Raw genomic sequence first — 20,688 nt, 5'->3', positions numbered from 1 at the left:
TCAATGCCCGTCTCTTCAAAATATTTGCTCGGACAGTGAAAGATGAAGGATGGCGGGATGTCCTTGTTTTGCATAATGTGGAGTTCCCAGCTGATGGACTTATGCAATCTGAAAGTATGGTATACCTTTAAATCATTATGATGGAATACTCCAGAAAATTAACATTTATTACAATTTAAATGTATTAAAGCAGAAATTACCCATATGATAGTATAGAGGCAACATAATTCTAAGACCAGTGCAGTCATGTTAAAAAATCTGCTGTCCAATAACAAAGTGAATCATAGAACTGTAGTATACCCATGAGTCAATACTAGCCTAGTACTGAATGAGTGTATGACACATACCTGCAGTTACATGTACACATATTGCAAAGTGTACCCAAATAGATTGTTTGTAAATTGAACAGTAATCTTAATGACAATGAGAACTATTCTTGACAACACATCCACTATGTGTTTGTAAGGTATTTTAAAGAAATGTCACTGTATACCATAGTAGTGGGTTTTTAGAATGATAGAATATACAAATTGCCATAGTTACTGAAGTCAGCATTGAGACAATTTATTCAAGCTGACAAATAAAAACAAAACACAAAGATCTTGAGATGCAATGAGCTTCCACGTTCTCCTGCCTATCTGAATTCTCTCCATGTTTTCATTTGCATACATTTGAAAACTTGACTTTCCTTGATGTCCTTGCAGTACCTCCAAGTTTTTTGTTCTTTTAGTTTTTTCTCATGGGTGTCCAAAACAAACAGAGAAATTATAAAAATCAGTCAACGAAATTAACCCCAGTGCAGGCAGGTCAGCTTGTGCCGTCACAGGAAGTTGCTCACATTTAACCTGCCTGCTCTCAGGAATTGACACAAATTCAGGTCCAGGGAGTTGCAACTGCCTTGTATAGATGAGACATTTTTTTTTGCATGTTCTAATTTTTCCCACCTTCCAATAACTTGGCAGGGGGTTTCATTTAGTTCCCATATTGCGGACTAAAATCGCTAACATTTCTGTCACACTCCACAAATATGAAACCGTAGGTCTGACAGTGAACTGCAATTTCCTCTACTTTGGGAGTCTTTTAGCACCAGCTACCATTAAAAGCTAATACATCACTATTACCCAGCTTCCCCGAGGCAGCCATTCATTACATACATGATTCTCCTGTAGAATGCATCAGGGTTTCGCTCGCCCTGCTCCTGTTTCCAACTGACCAGTCGATGCATCTATCACTGACATTTTACCGCATTACACAGAGCTATCATCATGGCTCGCATTCCCAGCGGGAAATAAGAAAATACCATAGCAGTGGGCTAGCCAAGGGCAGGAACGCTTTCTCAAAAAGTAATAAGCAGGGCAGGAAAAGCACAGGGAATCGTGGCACAGTGCAGCGTAGCAAACAAGGAATATCATAAAATGCAAATATAAAATGATAGGCCCTTAATAACAGCTTCCCAGCTCCTGACATGTATTTAAATATGACTTCAGCTAAATGTGTGAATGCAGGCCTCTAAGGGATACCAGGGATACAGACAGAGTTCATTCTTACCTAATGAAGAAGGAAGCCGCGGCGGATGTGCCCTGGCTGACTGCAGGGGGCCCCACCACGCCCTGACTGGTGGGCACGGCACTGGGCTGAGGGGCCGCGGACACACAGGCACCCACGCTGGCGCATTGGGGTTCCCCCCCTGACCCTTCCCTCCCATTCTCTCCTGCCGAGGCCGGAGCCGGAGCCTGTGGAGACACAAACAGAGACGACACCGTTTTATCCAGTTGTCCATTTTTTTTTCATGCTTTCTGCACAAATAGACAGTGCTGCCCCCTGCCGTACATGAACATGGAGTAGGTCATGGCCAAGCACAATGGGAAGTAAAAGAATCAAACTGGTACAATGTCATATTTACAAATTACAAAAATCAGAGGCTGTGAAACCATGAAAACCGTGAAAATGTGAATTTACATTGATGAATGTCCCTCACTGTTTTTCTCTCCTGTTTATTTACACCCTTACAAGTGAATTCAGAAAGAAGGCCGCTATGCAGCACAGTGCCTGAAGAAGCAGATATTGCTCTTCTTACAGCTGGCTTTGAGTGACAGGCCACCCAAGCCAGCAGAAGTCTTTGATTCCCGAGTGTGGGCCAGGTGGCATAAGTCAGGGCCCTGACAGTTAGAAGCCATAATGGACAATGAGTAAGTCCTACAGTGCTCCGCATGGGCAAGGTTTACAACCATGACCGCCACCGACAAGCCAAGTGAGCACGGGCAGCTTTGGTCAGGATGATTCACACTTAAATAGACTGACAAGCATGAAGGAAACAGGCACAAGATAAACAGAGCCCTCTCATTGTTGCGTTTCTCATTTGGCCACTGGCATGGCTGCTTATCTCACTCCTCATTCCCACCTGTCACAAAGCATTTCGCAGCAGTCCCTTAGCTGGAAGCCACAGCTACCTGTATGCAATATACAACCAGTCTCCCCTGACAGAGGCTGATGTTTAGAAGACTGCCATGGGCACACAAATGTGGATATTAGCAACTTGCTCCTGTTCAAAATAAACCTTTTTTTTCCACACCCACTGCTCTGCTATCCATGCGAATGTTCTTCATGTCTGTGAAACTGAGGTTCACGATTATTTTTTTCTGTTTAACTTGTTAATGGGTCTAACACATGGGTCACTGGATTATCTCAACAACAATTGCTGAACAAGTCACTAAGTTGATTATTCAACAATTTCACTGTGCTTGTACACGATGGCGAATAGGATTACAGCAGGGCATTTCAGCAGCGTCCGTGACAAAAAGATGACAAGAGAAAAAGATATATAATCTTATGTTGCTATAGATCGGTCAATAGCAGGGAGACAGAATAATCTTTTTTTTCGCTTCAAACACGACATATTGTATCAGCTGCAAATATAACACACAGATTTGACATTATACATCTTTTATTATATCAACTAAAAGAAATGGCGGGATCCATTTCATTCCTTTACTATAAAAAATGACATGGAAACCCTTGTGTAAATATATGGCAGCAATAAAAAATATATAAAAAATGCAGGCAATACAATGGTTGAGTGTATCTCGGAGGAGAATAAAAAGAATCTTTTTTTTAGGTGCCTCGGGGAGTAATATGTACTCAGGCCCTGAGTGATAACCCGTTTTATTATTCCTCACAAAATAACTGTCTTATTAACATAATCTTCAAGTCAAGCAAGGCAAATTGATTACCAAGAATATAATAACTAAAGCAAATGCATATCCTCTCATTAACCAAGTGAATATTAAAATGGCATTTCAAGACCCTGAAAGATAAAAGCCATATTTTCCCATTTATTAACTGATTAACATTACAAATTAGTTGTTGTTGGTTTGTTTTTAAATTATTTGTACAAGAAGTGGTTTCATTTTATTTAAATGTTTAATTATACATTATACATATATAGTAAATGAAAAATAAATATATCTGTTCATATAAACATTTCTGCCCTCCTCCACAAAACAATTTACTACTAAACAGTGTTTCGGGCTGATAAATGTTAGCTGTAGTGGACTTTCATTTCATTTCATTTATAAGCTTACACTGAATTTGGTTTTAACTCAGTTGTACAAACATATTAATCTTCTTATACAAGTCATCTAACAAAAGAACTTGTTTATTTTTACTAAAAGTGTCTTGTGATTCAGGTACACAAGCTTTTCCACATAATAAATATAAATTAACCAAAAAAAACGTTTTCCAATTATGTCTCAGAGAAGTAAGGAAATGGAAGAGAAAACAATTCCCTTCCATGTATTCAATTATGTGGAATGTACTCTCTTATTAAACTATGTTCCTGATCACATACGTATTGTTAGCACTTCTATTTCACTGTAATTTCAATGCCTACCCCAGCCTTTAGCACATACCTGGGACTTAAATGCATTATGTCTTCACTTGTTAACTAATTTGCACTAGGATGTATGCTTACTGTACTTTGTACCAATTGTATTTACTGCACTTTTATGCTTTCAAAGTGTTTCTTGTGAAGTCACCGACGGCTAAGAAAAATAATAACAATAATGGCAATGACATTGAGGCTTTCCGTGATAGGATATGCATAACTATGTACATGTATTCTTTCATATGGCATAAATTGTGTACTGTATTTCTACCCGCATGTCAGACAGATGATGACCATCTCCAGTATGTAGTCAGCAACCCCCAGTCTACGTTTGAAGCAATCCTATATCAGAATTTGAAGCATGGCAACTGGCTTAAAATATCCATAGCAATACCATGTCTCCCGTTCTTGTTTCTCATATCCCCCTATGCCATCTGAGTATAGACTCTCGCCTGTCAAATCAGTGTGGGCCATGCTAGTCTGAAGCGGTGTTAAGACCTATTCCGCGAGGGCACTGGGTTAATAAGAAACAAAGAGGGAAGGAGAATAGAAGGCTGCCGACGGCTGTCAGCCACCTTCCTCGTGGGAGACGGGAGTTCTTAGGCCGTTTTTTTCCTCGGTGTCTCGAAAACCTGCAGACCCTCGGTACGAAACAGGGAGCGGGGTCCCCAGTCTGTTAATTAGGCCGGCATTGTTAGCCGTGCCGGGGTCCAGCTTCCATTCAAAGCTTAGCTGCTGGTAATGAGACTCCGTTACAGATCACATCCCTTCTGTCTGTTGCCATCCTTCAAAAAGTGCTGCAGACACCGGTCTTCCTCTCCTGCTGTTTCAGACAATTACAGGCCAAAGGGGTGCATCCCCTCCATCAAACCTTTGGCAGTAAAAAGGCCAGCCCATCTTAGCGCTTGTACCTATAGGGGATCCCCCAGTGATCTTTGATCCCAGTGGGCAGCGAGCCATTATTACCCAGGGCTAGATACATTTGCATGGATTTAATCCAGACCGATGGTAATTTATGAAGAACGGCTATGAGTGGGAGGGAAAGGACCAGATTTATCGAGGTTATTTAGCCATCTTTCTAGAATCAAACACAAAGCTGTTTTCAGAATATAGTATTGCTCAACTTTGACACGTTTTCAAATCACTATTTGAGTCAGTCATAAATAAACGATTAAACTTCCTTTACATAACAAATTAACTACAGTGGTTGTTACAGTACATGTTTTAGACCAACTGAACTGCTTTGAAGTTGTAGTCTTTGTTGAGGAATATATATTGGAGCTTGACCACATTTTAAGAAGGTTGCTCTTTAATTAAATATGCACGTGTGTTGTATTACCCTCAAAATCAGGATGTGTGTTTATGTGGATCCTGTACCTACAAAACAGTCATCACAATAAAGTATGTGCTGAGTTCCTGTCCACCATGAGCATCATGTGGTGTGAAGCTAGAAGCCTGAGAAGACACTTTGTATCAATGATCGTTCATCAACTGCATCATTCAGGTGTCTAATACATTTAGTGATCTTTATTGATTTTGATAGGGGGAGGGGGAAATGTACAACTTTTAAAGTTATCCTTGCAGCTTCTGTACTGCTTACCAGGAAAACTGTATTAGAGAACCATCGACAGCTCTGTTCTATCTTTATTGATGCATTAAAAAAACAAGTCTGTCCATTGTCATAATTTGTATAATTCAAATTCAAAATTAAATATTATAAAAGTTAAGTGGAGAATGCTCTGGAACAAACAGCTGTGTCCTCAAGTGACAAGAGCAAAGTCTCAAATGAGAAGTGTGGAATAATTATTAAAATCAAATGTAGTTATCCCCACAGATGGGGATAACACAGATGGTCCAGACGACATCATATGGGATCCAGAAATCTGAGGTGGCTCAGTTCTATAACCACGGATGGAATAGTTAAATCAGTGCATGCTCCACAACACAATTTCAGGCTACACAAGGGATGTGTGTTAACCTTTTGCACTAAAGACTGCAGTTATTCGAGTGTTTCTTCTCCGCTTTCTTTCTGTGTGTTTTCTTAATCGTATTCACACAATACTCTAGTGTGCCTGTGGTTTAGATCTTATTCATTATACGTAATATCTCAGAAAGGAACGATCACAGTTACAACTCTATTGGCAGTGAGCTGCGCCGACTTCAGCTCATAAACAACCGAAAATGATCTCTATAACTTCCTGTAGGGTGAAGATAGAACAGTGTTAGGGGAGGTTATTATATTGATCATAATTCTGTCGAAAAAGTGCAGTTATATTCATGTACCATTCAATCTTATTTCTCTGCATGAATTCTCTGTATGAGTAGTAACAAAAAATAAAGTTTCTGGAGAATATTTCACAGTTTCTAATGTCCAATGGTAAAGCTTTAAAATCGCAATCCACATTAAGAAACAAAGCAGTCAGATTTAAAAGAATAATAATATGGGGAGCAGAAATGTGTGTGCAGCCTTCTAATTACGTCTCCCAGATGGATGTCAGAGTGTCTTTTTTCACTTCAGGTGAACCTGCAGTCCCATCTGTTGACTTTTACATTTCTGCCTTTCTTCCGACCAAATCACAGACATTTCCTGGTGCTCTGGGTGCTCACAATACATTTGCAAGATGCCCCATTAGCGTATGTGCAGTGATAACGCCCGAGGCCTCTTAGATTAGACTTCTCTCTGAAGAATTGCTTGCAACAGTGTCTCACTCTTCCTTTTGTCTGATTGCAACGTTTTACTTTTCCCTCAAGAAATCAAGTTTGTTTCAAGAATTACACTGGCAGCTTTTTAATAACAAAGGATGGTCTGTGTTTGTTCAGTCGCTGGAACTCATATTAATGAAAGAAAGGGCTATAAAAATAACGGCAAAAAAACAAAAACAATCTGTGATTTCTTTTATTAAATATCCTGAAGCAAAAGTAACGAGTCCAATTGAAAAGTTCCAATCCAACAGAGCACATCTTTCTTCAATCCTTCTACATAAAGTGCTAGTGGTGCATTCCTCACTAGAACTTATTGAACATGAGAAAACGATTTCTTTCCATTCTTCCAACAACTCAGACGATTTTCAGCAATATAGCTTAGCTTCAAAATGTATCAGCCGCTTACTAGGACTTTTTCTTTCTAAAACGAATCCCCTAACATAATACAGAAAAAATGACAACAAGCAATAATGTAACCTAAAAGTCCCCATTCCTACCCATACCAAAGACACAGATGGACTTGTGCCCACATTATTGAAAAGAACACGTGGGAAAACAGGCTTGCCATTAAATAGTTTGGCTGTGTGGTCTGGAAGGTAGGGATGCAGGCTGATTGTTGAGTTGTTGTCCTATGAGGAATCTAGCATGTGTGTGCCAAGCCACAGTGTTCCCCCGGCACTAGAGAAACACACTCCTTCAGTCTTGATTGACACTTGATATGTTATGTGATTCACATGCAGCGATCACTGGCAATTTAATAATGCATGAGAAAACAAGTCAAGAAAAAAAACAGAAAACAAAAAACAGAGTGTGATATATTCCACCGAAATCCCTCCCTGTCAATGAAAATCCAGCTGCAGTGTGGCACACCTTTATAAACAGTGCCCACTCTAGTGTTCATCACCTACATTCCTCAGATGAAAGCACATCTCTCGTAGATGTGATCACTAATCCAGAAATAGCACCTTCTCCCCACCCCACCCGCACCACTGCCACCATTACTGGTATTACAGATCTTCTCTCCTAATCAATGATTACTATTCACTCTGGAAAATTACCTCAGCTTTGACTCACGCTTCCATTTACATATCCAATAATCTCCCCATTGATTTACGTGCCTGCACCCTCTCATTATATGTCCATTATGGCCTGGGCACTGATACATAATCGATACCGAGACGGAATGGAAGGAAAACTAAGCCGCATGAATTCAAAGGACATAGATTTCCAGCTACGATCCCTTTTTAATATGGATTGTGTGCAGGCAAGGTACAGAAATAATTCAAAAGGCACTTAACAGCTGTATCCCTAAATTTAATATAAGCCATTGTTCGGATTGCAAACAGAGCATTCCACAAATCACACCTCACACATACCAATGCACTTCGACAGAAGTGTGGAGTAGCGGTCAAGGGCTCTGGACTCCTGAGCAGAGGATTGTGGGTGCAATCCCAGGTGGGGGACACTGCTGTTGTACCCTTGAGCAAAGCACTTTACCTAGATTGCTCCAGTAAAAACCCAGCTGTATAATTAATGGGTAATTGTATGTAAAAATTATGTGATGTATTGTAACAATTCTAAGTTGCCCTGGATAAGGAATATAATGTTATAAGTATAATAATAATAATAATAATGCTCAAGTGACTGCCAGTGCCTACCGTCTGTAAATTGATGTTTTTCTGTAGATAATCGTAAACTTTATAAATTCAAATTGCTTCTGTAGATACAGTTCTGACAGCCATCTTATTCTGAGTCTGTTTACAGGCCAGGTCCAAACTTTGGCTGTAGATCTGAGCTCACATGGCTTTTGTGGTGGATCATTGAGCAGCACTGATGAATACTTCAGTTCGATCAAGTCTAACACCAGTTACATCACCTTGATGAATGTGGTTTTGAGCTCTGTGTGGGCCACATCTGTGTCTTCATCTGGTTATGACATGTCATTTATTTAACAAGAAGGTGAGACACACGAAAGCTGACTTCAATGCATCACATGGCCTGTCACTTTTGATGAGCCCTGGCCTTGAACTCGATAAGACGAGGGATATGATCTCTAAACCGCACACAGATAGTTCATAATGAAACCTAATAAATTACTATGTTAAGTCAAGACCAAAGGGGCATCCATGAGTACAGAACAGGATAGGCTTCCACAGCAGTAAAGAACCATCAGTAAAGAACCATCAGAAAGCAATCTTTGGGAACTGCTTTCAAAAGCTGAAAGGAGAAGGTCATCAAATTAGTAATGGCTGTGGTGTGTAACCTGGTAACACCCAGGGTCTCCAACTTCTGAAGTAGCAAAGGTCAAATCACCAACCGAGTTCTGAAACACAAAGCCTCCAAAATGTCAGGAGGTTCAGATACTTTGTGTTCCTGAGAAAATTCGAGAAGACTGAAAGAAATCCTGTCTGGCAACCAGCGACTTGGCATTTGTTTCCTTCATGTTCCTCTTCAAACTGAAGAGGGAGATTGACAAAATATATCTCTCATTTGAAGAAAAGGAAGAAAAAACTGACATCAATAATTAAATATGCTTTTCTCCAGAGATTTACTTTCTTTTTCTTGAAAATGAACCTGAACCGATTAGAAATGGCATTTAAAAAACAACCAAATAGCATGTTCTTACAACAGTGAGATTAAATTTTGGAAGCCATTACTTTTGTCAGATCTGCTTCAGGATGTTATGGGCTGTTTGCTTCATTCATTTAAAGCTAACCCTTTGGTTTTCTGACACCTGGAGTGCAAAGTGCAAAGGAATTGAACCTACCAGATATGCCTGAGGGAGGAAGTTGTTGACTCTGGAGATGCTCCACATACCCTCTAGGTACTGCTGTGCTTGGATGGTGACTGAACTCAATGTGCTTGTCAGGGCACCTGGACCCACAGTCACCTGGACACTGGATTTGGGAATGTTGCTCACTCCCTGTGGCCAACCTAAGCCTTTCCTTCTCTCACTGGTGGGGAGGATGCTGGGAGGCTTTCCAGGCTGTCTGCCCGGTTGCACAGTCCAGTCCTTGGGGGAGGAGAGGGTGACCACACTGTGGGCCCCGGGTCTTTGGGGGATGCCGGAGAAGGCGCTGGGTGGGAAGTCAGGCATGTCTTTAGGGCCCACCTGGGCGAGGGCTTGGACCATCTGGAGGGCTTCGTGCCTCAGTTGGTTGAGGTGTGTGGCGCAGACCTGGCAGCAGTTCTCGGCCTCATTCTGGCCTCTCGGCGAGTAGTCAGGCACTTGTAGCTTGTCGAAAAGGAAAGCAGCGAATCCGGGATCCTGGAAAGAAAGATCAATGGGCCCATATTAGAGTGTTTCAATCTAATACAATGAAGAAACCATCACAGAGTATGCACATTTTAATATGCATATAAGAGTTGGGATGTTTTTTTAATCTGACCTCACCACAAGGTGGTTGTCAGTGCTTCCTCCCTTGAACATCCAAGAGATTTGGGGTTTAAATCCAAGCTTCAATGCCTGCTGACCTGCAGGGCAGTGTTTGTTTAAAGAAAGACTCTGAAGCTGCAGCTGCAAAGGGCATATCAGATTGCAAACGTTTGTGCCAATTTCACAGCAATTGCCTAAGTATTAGGGTAAGGCAAACACAGGCGACATGAGACAGAAGGAAAGGAAAGGAGTGGAGATTAGAGGGTTTAACCCGACAAGTCCATGTGAATCCATTGAATCCTCTTCCTGTTGTATCCGGTGCTCCGTGGCTGAATCTCAGCTCAGGTTGCGCTCAAGTCAGATCCTTTCCAACAGGTAAGGACACATTAGTACTTCACACATCATTGCCCCATTCACTGCCAGCAGAGCTCAGAAGCAGGGGCAGCTGACATGGAGAGAAAAAAGCCATTTGCACCCTCATTAGCTCTCTAGAAATCTCACCAAGTGACTGACTGACTGACTGACTGACTGACACACTAAATCAGACAGGAGGAGGGAAAGAAGCTCACAAAAAAAAGACCCACCGCATCATCGCTTATTTATAAATCATAAGTATTTACATATGATAAAAGGCCCAGCGTGAAAATAATCATCTGCTATGAAAGGCAAGGGTTTGTGGCGCACCTGATAACGCCACATCCTCTCACTCTTATAATTAGGCACACTTCAAACACAGCTTCGCCTGTCTGTCTCTTGAAATGCCCAGGAGAGGGGATGAGACCCAAGCGGGTAGCCCTGCTGCTCCTCTAAAGCCCCCATGTGCAAAACAAATTCATTGAAATCTCTTAAGAAGCATAAAAAGTCAAGCCTGGCAGCAGTGAGGAGAGCACAATAGGGCCCTAATACATAAATGTTTATGATGCCTATGCTCTTCTGTGCCAGAGCAGTAATCAACTGGAGTGAATTGGGCCTAGGAGACACTAAATGGGAACAGTAATCTTTGTTCCGACTCGTTTTTAGACCGCCACACACTAAAGTGCCACGTCCGAAGTCTTAAAAGATGGGGGCAAACTTGGAGCCACAGCAGACTCTCTCTTCACAGGGGAAGTTAATCACACTAGGAAAAGTGGAGACAAACTCACTGAAGCCCAATAACTAAAAACTGGCTGAAATTAGGGCCAACAACCAGCTAGGCAAAAAAAACAGAAAAGAAAAAGGGAAGAGGCAACTTTATCGATATCGTTGACTTCAGAGGCTATGAGAGCACTGCTTCGGCATGGAAACCGACTGAGGAAAAAAAACAACCATAAAATAAAAAGATAATCTGATGCAGACAAATATTTCATCCTGTTTGTTCGGAAAGCTCAAGGGTCTGGTCTGTGCTCTATTCTTAGGCTGTTTAATGCCTCCAGGAAATGTGTGCGGCATTAAGAAGAGCAGCCCAACACCAAACAAATATAATCAGTCAGCTATTCTCGAATACCAAGGAAAGCAAGGGAACATTAGTGTATCATTTAATGCTTTTTCACTTGGAACAATGCGCACTTTTTAGCTCTCGGCTACACTGTAACCGTAATCCTTATATCTCACTGGGTAATGAAAAAAGAAAAATCACCGCGGAGACCTGAGAGAGCAACTCGGTCAGACAAGTCCCCTACCGCAGAGGGAGGGGCGGCAAATGCTGCCTGCGGCCAAAGCCTACCGAGACCGCATGGGAGGCACTGCGGTCGCTCTGCACAGCCAGACTAGATTAAGGCCTCTTTGCCTTGCACTTTTAACACCAGCGCCTCACCAGGAGAAAGACCCCCTCGTTTTTCACAGGCCGGTTGCTCCTGAGAGTGTGACGACTCACTGGATCGAGATGCGGTGTTAAAAACAACTCAGATGTGTTACTTGGAGCTATTTCTCGCTTTTTTCCAGCAAGACTTTGGTGTCAAGCTCCCCCACCAAAATCCACTAGCAGACCTTGGACACTCAAATGCAAGCTGCCAGCCTTTGTTTGTAGACTAAAAACCTAACGTTAAGTTTTTAAGATGGTATTAACCAAGCACACTAAAGATTTCTTATTGAAACAGTTTGTAAATGGTTAATTGTCCATATAGATCCAGTTCTAGTTTTGCAGTCAATGTGCACGTAACCCTGTTTACAACATGTCAAGCTTCCTTCTACAAAACACGCTGTCAGTTTCACTGCAGCATTAAACCCATCATTAACTGAGAGTTTTATAGCGATAATCAGAGCTGGGGAAATCTACAGCTATCCTGCATCACTTTGTTTTCGAGGTATGTCTTCTGCTCTACGGAGAAAACCTCTCCGGAGCGACATCTCTTGCAGTTTATTTATTCGGTGCTTTACTATCTGGTAGAAGAAGAATAAAGGAATACAACCTATAAAACCAAAATGCCTTTCCCTGATTATGATTACGGTGGTGATAAAATGCCACTGCCAAACATTTGGAAGCTAGAAGAGATAAAATAAGACTAGAAATTGAAGTGCCACAACACGAAACCACCCCCCACCCCCCACCAGTCCACCCTCCCACCTAGAGACATTACTTTGAGTAAGAAATCAATTTCGCTCAACACCTTGTTCTATACATTGTTAAGCATTGATTTAGGGAAGCTAATAAAAAACGCAAAGCTCTCTTGCTGCTGTTCTTTTCAATTACAGAGGTTACAGACTCAGATTCCCTTGTAAAACTGTCTTTGAAGTTTATGTTTCTCTGAGTTAGCTGGAGGTCAGAGCGAGGATGCACCGCTTCAGTATCGGGTGACTTTGGATTCAGAGCTTTTGTCCAGCAGTGTTAAAGTGAAAAAGGTTTACACAACTCCACCGAAATGCAAACTTCTCAGATGCACACAAGCTGTCCAAATCCGACAATTGGAAGCGGAACTATTAGACAGCGTTGGCAAGCCTTTCATGACGCGAAACGTGACACCAGTCTCTGACACACATTTGGCCGAATCTGCTTTGCCAGTTAAGACAGGATTTTCATGCACGCACAACTTTTCAAAGTTTTCAGTCTAACATCCCTCAATTGCTAAGGATATAAGACAGCAAGCCTTTGCATGAGCCCCCTCTTTAGCGAGCGAATCGACTGCGGTGTAGCCAATCGTATCTTAATCCTGAATCCAGAAGAGCTACACACTTCCTTTTCAGAAGAGTTTGAAGAGGACAGAAAATCAATGCGAATTAAAATGAAAAATACATGCTTTTGCTATCACAAAAATAATCAGCTAAATAAAAAGTAATGGAGTTCTAAAGAAAGCTGTTGTGCAGTATACTAGCACTGAAATGGTAAGAAAGAGGTTAAGTTTCAGTTTTGCTGATTGTTTAGTTTCTTTGTTTTTCAATTTATGACTTAAGTGCCCACGTTTGGGAAAACCTGCCCGAGACAAACAGTTGTTGGAGGGGGAGGGTTACAAAGCAGTTGAGGTGTCTTCCCTTGATTGAGATTTAAAACCAAGCCGCTTTGTGCGATTCCAATTGTTAAAGATCCCACAGCTCTTGTCGAACAAGTGCAAGGTTGCTGACCCCCCCCCTCCACAAGCCATTGCATACGAAAAGGCTCACTTCTTCCCCGAGCCCTTGTGCGCTAACACTGCCCGAGTCGCACTCATCGCGGTGGCTATGCAGACTGGGGTTGCAGCCGCAGCTCGGAGCCTCTGGGACTGCCTGTCAGCGCAGATTTTATTAAACTCTGGAGGAAAATCAAAGAGGCCTTGTTATAGATATGCGAGAAGCCAAGATGGCATAAAATGCGCCTTCTGAACAGTTGTAATTGGGCTACTGTTCTACAAGTTAGCTTTCTCTGTGCACACAAATAATGATTAAATGGGAAGAACATAAAGTGGCCTGGATAGTACCTTCCTAAAAAATCCCTAGCCTGAGGCTGGTAATAGTAGGCTCAACTGGAACCACCTACAATAAGCCTTTTTGTTTTGTAAACTTTATGTCCTTTGAACTTCTGAATGCAAATGAGACCCCAGCAAAGGAAATTTATTACCAGACCACATCAGCTGCTTCGCGCTATGACACATGTGTACCTACACGTGAAACGAGCTAAAAGGGAAAGCACGCCAATGAAACCAGACCGCGATGCTGGATGCTAGCGTAAGTCGCTTGAAATGTATGAACAGTAAGCCTTTTAAAATGCATGAAGTTTCACACTGAACATTCTCCTCCATGGACCATTAAAATGGAAATATGCCATGAAACGTAATTTTCTGTTCTGTTAGCTATCAGCCTGTTGTCAGAAAGTCATCTGACCTTGACTAGAGGGTATTTCCAAAGGGTATAAAAAAAAACAAGAAGCAAAACTGCTGGAAGGAACAGACTATGGAATACATTTTTTTTCCGATTTGCAGCCAGTTTTGAATGCCATATTTTGTGTAAAAGCATTTCACAGATCTAGGAATATGGCAAGATTACCCATAAGTCCACAGTTTGTTTGCTTGTTTTGTATTTAACTGCTCAGCACTCCACACATAGGATATCAGTTTGCACTCACAGGCTGCTCAGTGGCTATTACGAAGCAAAAATAATGCAAATGTAATGCAGTCAAACCCGGTTCTCTTTCAGAGCAGGATCAAATAGAGGAGGGTGGTCTGTGTGTTTGGCGTGGGGCTCTCTGAAGCTCCTATTGCTCCCTCAGATTGTTCGAATTCATGTAGGACGCTTAAAAGACTTAATTCAAAAATGCTAAAATCATTCCCAGGTTGCGTTGGGCCGACCTTTCCACCACATTAAGTTCACCTCTTGGGACTTTTCCCACAGGTATGCAAAACCATCTCAATGACAAGCAGAGAGCTGGAACTAAAGAAATGTGCACAGCTGCTAAAACACTCCAAGTGCTAGAAACCTCCTCACCGCAGGCTATTAAAACAGATTACCTTCCCGTGATAAAAGTAACATCCTTAGGTAATGCACCTACCCCCCTCCTTGGTCACTCCCCTGCCAAGCCATGAAAGCAGAGACCCTGGTTGAGGATTCCTGCTGCTTTTAAAGAAGGGGGCTGGGTGTGTGGGCTGTAAACCCATGGAGGCCTGGGCCCCTGTAGACTTGGGAAGCCTGGAAACCATTCCAGCTGTAATTACAGTGCTCAGAGAGACAAGGGGAAGGCAGCTTAACAGGAAAGGCCTGCTGGGATTCATCCCTATTGCTCCCCCATGTGAGAAGACAACCTTTTATACTTCTATGGCCACAATTCCAAAATTGAATGAACTGAACTGATCCACTGAAAAATTGTCCAAAACACCAGGCTGCCATTTCCAATGGCATGTAAGTCCAAGTCTAATGCCTCGCGTCCATCTTCAACTGGCTGAGATTCACCTCAGTAAGGGAACAGATACCCTCTTGCGTGGTCTTCATTTGTGACATGCGATTCTATCCTACTGCTAGATGCTAACAACAAAAGATGTCACACAGCCCTGCGATTGATGTTTTTTCTTCCTGTTGTAGAAATCTGAAGATTCTGCTCATGGCAAACCAATTTGTATCTCAAAAAAGCTCTGAATGAAAGCAACAATTTACACTGCATTATTTTCTAATCAAATGTAAATAAGGTGCATTAGTTTAATCACTTTCATATGGTTATAAACGCCACAAACGATATGATTACAAATGGTCTTATTCTCTCCCAAAGTTACGAGTGAAAACAGGGAACTAGTCTAAACCTTGGGTCAATTCTAGCACCAGATAGGTCCTTTGCCAGCCAATAAGTATTCATCTGAGTTCCCATAGTCCAGAACCTGCCATTTATTTTCTTAATTATGGCCAGCATCCATGGGTGACAAAAATATTAAGAATACATAATAAAAATAAATTAATACATTTTATTTTTAGAATATCTGTGAGCTAAAGTGGATGGGAAATGTATGTCTGATCATAAGCACTTGATAGAAACGTTTTTCTCCTATATGTCAATGTAAGTCATATTGTTAAGATTCTTATATAATTTAATAATTTCTCATCCCTGCAGCATTGCAGTGTTCATTTTGACGGTTCTTAATTTGAGCGTAGCATGAACAAACTACAGCCCTGTAGTCACTCTCAACAATGCACAGTGAGATGTATCCATACAAAAACTGACACACATCACAGATAAGGAACATCTATTCAATCACTAACTCTTACCCTTTTTTTTCTTTGCAGAAACAAAATAAGAAAAGAGCTATTAACCTGCAACTATCTCTAGTACAGATAATATATCCTGGGAGAAAATAATAATTAAACAGTCTATAGCAGTTCAACTCCAATCTTCAGGCCTTACACATTTTTATTTTACATCTTCATTCCACAGCTTGGGTACAACTCTGACAAAAGTCTTATTAAAAGAAAAACAAAAATCCCTTTGGAGCATTAAAAAGTCTACAGTTTGTGTTTTTTTCATGAAGTTATGGAAGAACAAAAATGGTTTGACAAATACACTCAGCTGCTGTTCTCTTTTCCCTAAGCAAGTTCAAATATTCTTTGGACAAGGTTTCAGAAGAGTTACTTTCATGTGTTCATGGGATTTGAACTTCACACTAGATTCACAACTCATCTGGAAAACTTTGCTTCATTGCCTGCTGGGATGGTGCCTGTTGAACACACATGTATTTACAACAATACAGAAGCCCTTCAACCAGAGATCTGGCTGTGTGGCTTGTGTCTACATGGGCTGTAGGTGAAATGCTTGTTTCTAGCCCTGCTTTATGGGCTCTTTATAGCTGCGGCAGACACAGTAGGCCCTGGCAATGAGGGCCCTGGCTCACAGGCATGTCAAAAAAAAAAAAAATTCAGAGCTTAAACAAACCTCCCTGTCACAATGAGTGAGTAATTATGTTTAAGGTAACATTGCTGTCAGGGTAGATGTGTATTAAACACATGGCTTGTCACACGGTGCATGATAAAACTAAATAAATGCTCTTGTAGCATGGAATATTCTTAATTGAAATGATACAGTGTAACTTTCAATTTCTCAAGAATTTCCTTTACAAGAAAGTCAAATTATCTCAAACAATACAGAAAGGAAACTGGCTGTGTTGATGTAAAGCATCTTGATTCACACCTGTACAAAAATGTGTTATCCATGTTATATTGTACATGTTATCCATATAAATATCAACCAGTTTTTATCCAAAGAATAAAACATGAAAACTTGTAAAGTGCTACAGAACATTAATTTTGTAATTATATATATATATATATGTGTGTGTGTGTGTGTGTGTGTGTGTGTGTGTGTGTGTGTGTGTGTGTGTGTGCGTGTGCGTTTGTGTGTTATTTTCCTCTAAAGTGTTCAGTGTAAAATGCTTTATAGATGTGGTCCTTAATTTCCTTAGCCTGAATCTGACTGCAAACACGAAAATTAACTGACAAAGCCAACCCAAACAATTACTTCAGTCTAGATACAAAGGCCGGGAACAGGGGACATGGATATAAATCAAGTCCAAGTGGATTTAGGAACACGACCAAGAGCCTTTTTCTTTACACAGAATTGATGGGTGATTGAAGCAAACTGCCATACTATGTTGTGAATCTTGATTGTCTATAGTCTTTTAAGATGTAGTAGTAGAAGTAGTGACTACCTACCAGATCAAGCAGCTTCCAAATGATCATTTTCCTATTCTTGTGTTATTGTTTGTTTATTTATTTAGATAGGTTTATAATTTATAATGTACAATACCATCACCAGTGCTAATCAGGAGATTATTTCATGATCAGGTCAACTTTAGAGGAAACACTCTATACATTTCATCCAGCAACAGCAACATGAATTGCGTGGCAAATGTGATATACAAATGTAGCCTACATAAGGGCAACTTCATCTAAACTATTTATTTTGTATGTTGATGCTACCACTACTGCTACTACTACTACTACTACTACTAATAATAATAATAATAATAATTAATTATTATTATTATTATTATTATTATTATTATTATTATTATTATTATAACAATAATAATACTTCATTAAAGCAGGATAATATACCAAAGGTCTTCTAAATATAGTCTAATCTTACTCATCAGATATCTGGAGCACATTGAAAACTGGCTGAAACAGCAGATGTATTACAGTACATCCAGTGTCACAGATACTGAGAAAACTAATCTGGATTTGCGGAAGATTATATACTTTAGCAGACGCTTTGGAGTCGCATTAAATGCACTTCATATTGAGACATATTAAAAAACACAACTCAGCTGCAAATGCCTTTTGAATGCAATTTTTGTTTCATACGTATGTGCTTTTTTTGTGCTTCGCAAACATTTACAATGTATCCAAAATGCAGCAAGCTGAACATAGAGTTCTCATCAACTTTTTCAACCCCCTTATGAGTTGTGCAGCAATTTTATAAAGCAAAGAGTAAGCCGTGGGCACTGTAATAGTCATGCAATGAATTACACCAGAAGAACGCTTATCAATATGGATAACGTAACTATTCGTTTGAACCTAATTTCAGCTACACAATGGCATCGTTGCATGCATCTATGTATACATGAACCCCCTCCAAAACAACACCAAACACATCAGCACTTTTTTTGCCCCTCTTAAGAGGATTTGTCTTACACTCGTTGCAAAGTAAAACACAGCAAAACTGTACCTGTTTTGTGGAGATTACGCGCAACACCCGGTGCCAACTCCGTATCCCGGCGGAGCGCAATCGCCTCCAGTGCGATCTGGACACGGCCAGCAGCGCAGTCAGCACAGACAGATCGGACAGCGGCTCCTGCTCTGTGGATCTCGCCACACAGCGTGAACTGGAGACACCTTGGACACCAATGACTTGGCCTCACCCACTGACATTGACAATTGGTCAACTACGGCAGAGAAAGTTGGAAACGCAGCAGAATAGTTCCTTGTCGTCTCTTTTAATGCCGCCCGTCCAATAGATGAAGTGGATACGCAATAAACATTGGGATTTGCGGGTGTGCTGCGTCAAACCTGCGGCACTAATGCTGGGCGAGCATCGTTTGGTAGAAAAGCTAGAGTAGTCTGAAACCCATTTTGCGGTTTGGATGAGTCAGGTTTAATGGATGTTTAACTTAATTACCTACAAACTGGCTCTTATCCCTCTAGAGTTCGGCCACACGCTGTCTATGCAGTCTTTTATTATCGCTCAAGATTTAGTTGGAAACTTCAGCTGTATCTCGTCCTAAGTCTTTTTCCTCCTTCTAATCGATATTAAAGTAGATCAAGACACTTATCTTTTATATCTTTCTGGCCGGAAATTAAAAAGAAAAAGTGCATGCATTACATGAATGATAGCTGCCGCAAATGTGAACGACCTGGTGCACACATTTTCAATGAAGAATAAACTATACAGAGCTGAACTTTAGTTTAGTTTTTGTCTTTAACGTGTAGTAAACGTTTAAAATAATTCAGAGTAAGTTCATGTTACCTCATCTGAACGAAAGTCTATTAAAATATGTCATACACTGCTCTTTATCTAAAGATAAACTATTTCTACAAATCAGTCCTGCCTTTCATTCACAGTGGTTTAAATGTAGGGATGTACTATCTTTGTATGGTACATATTTGTATGTTAACTGTGTGGTGTGTGGCAGAGGGTTATTATAAAATATTAAAATAGTTACACATTAGGCAAATTCGAAATTAGCATACTTAAAGTCTGAAAGAACATTCATCTATAAACATGCTGTGTAGTTTCCACCTGCATTGCAAAGCTGACACTAAGGAAAATAAAAATTGTGGTAAAACATTCTTCATCAAAAACTTCACACAGCAAACATTAATAAATGTGTGGTTACCAAACAAATCTAAAAAATAAACTGTTTCTTCCCTAGATTATGTATTTCCAGGAAATAGTATTAGTGTTGAAGTATTAACACTCTATTATTTTAAGGAGAAAAGTAGGTATTTATTAATTTGATATAATATGTAAAATAAAGGTGGCATTTAATTAACATTTGAGAGGAAGAGGTCCAGAAAAAGTCTGCAAAACCTGATCTGAGCTCATTCTTATATGCTTTTAGCTTTGAATATTCAGAAGAAGACATATATATATATATACACTCACCTAAAGGATTATTAGGAACACCTGTTCAATTTCTCATTAATGCAATTATCTAACCAACCAATCACATGGCAGTTGCTTCAATGCATTTAGGGGTGTGGTCCTGGTCAAGACAATCTCCTGAACTCCAAACTGAATGTCTGAATGGGAAAGAAAGGTGATTTAAGCAATTTTGAGCGTGGCATGGTTGTTGGTGCCAGACGGGCCGGTCTGAGTATTTCACAATCTGCTCAGTTACTGGGATTTTCACGCACAACCATTTCTAGGGTTTACAAAGAATGGTGTGAAAAGGGAAAAACATCCAGTATGCGGCAGTCCTGTGGGCGAAAATGCCTTGTTGATGCTAGAGGTCAGAGGAGAATGGGCCGACTGATTCAAGCTGATAGAAGAGCAACTTTGACTGAAATAACCACTCGTTACAACCGAGGTATGCAGCAAAGCATTTGTGAAGCCACAACACGTACAACCTTGAGGCGGATGGGCTACAACAGCAGAAGACCCCACCGGGTACCACTCATCTCCACTACAAATAGGAAAAAGAGGCTACAATTTGCACAAGCTCACCAAAATTGGACAGTTGAAGACTGGAAAAATGTTGCCTGGTCTGATGAGTCTCGATTTCTGTTGAGACATTCAGATGGTAGAGTCAGAATTTGGCGTAAACAGAATGAGAACATGGATCCATCATGCCTTGTTACCACT

At 40.7% G+C, this 20,688-nt stretch overlaps 1 protein-coding gene across 2 annotated transcripts in view; it reads right to left on the bottom strand.

The window, feature by feature from the left end:
- The window catches only part of kif26aa (kinesin family member 26Aa), a 111,253-nt gene that overhangs the window by 48,493 nt on the left and 42,072 nt on the right, over nucleotides 1–20,688 (bottom strand). For both annotated transcript variants that reach the window (XM_066693969.1, XM_066693970.1), the window contains exons 3-4: nucleotides 9,354–9,854; nucleotides 1,549–1,733 (exon numbers count right to left, since the gene is read on the bottom strand). In XM_066693969.1, the coding sequence (XP_066550066.1) occupies nucleotides 1,549–1,733; nucleotides 9,354–9,854 (686 nt within the window). The remainder of the gene's footprint in view (nucleotides 1–1,548; nucleotides 1,734–9,353; nucleotides 9,855–20,688) is intronic.

The sequence above is a fragment of the Amia ocellicauda genome, chromosome 21, assembly GCF_036373705.1.
Source record: "Amia ocellicauda isolate fAmiCal2 chromosome 21, fAmiCal2.hap1, whole genome shotgun sequence".
NCBI lineage: Eukaryota > Metazoa > Chordata > Actinopteri > Amiiformes > Amiidae > Amia > Amia ocellicauda.
Note: the sequence above shows the minus strand (reverse complement) of the source record. Positions and strands in the feature narration are given on the sequence as shown.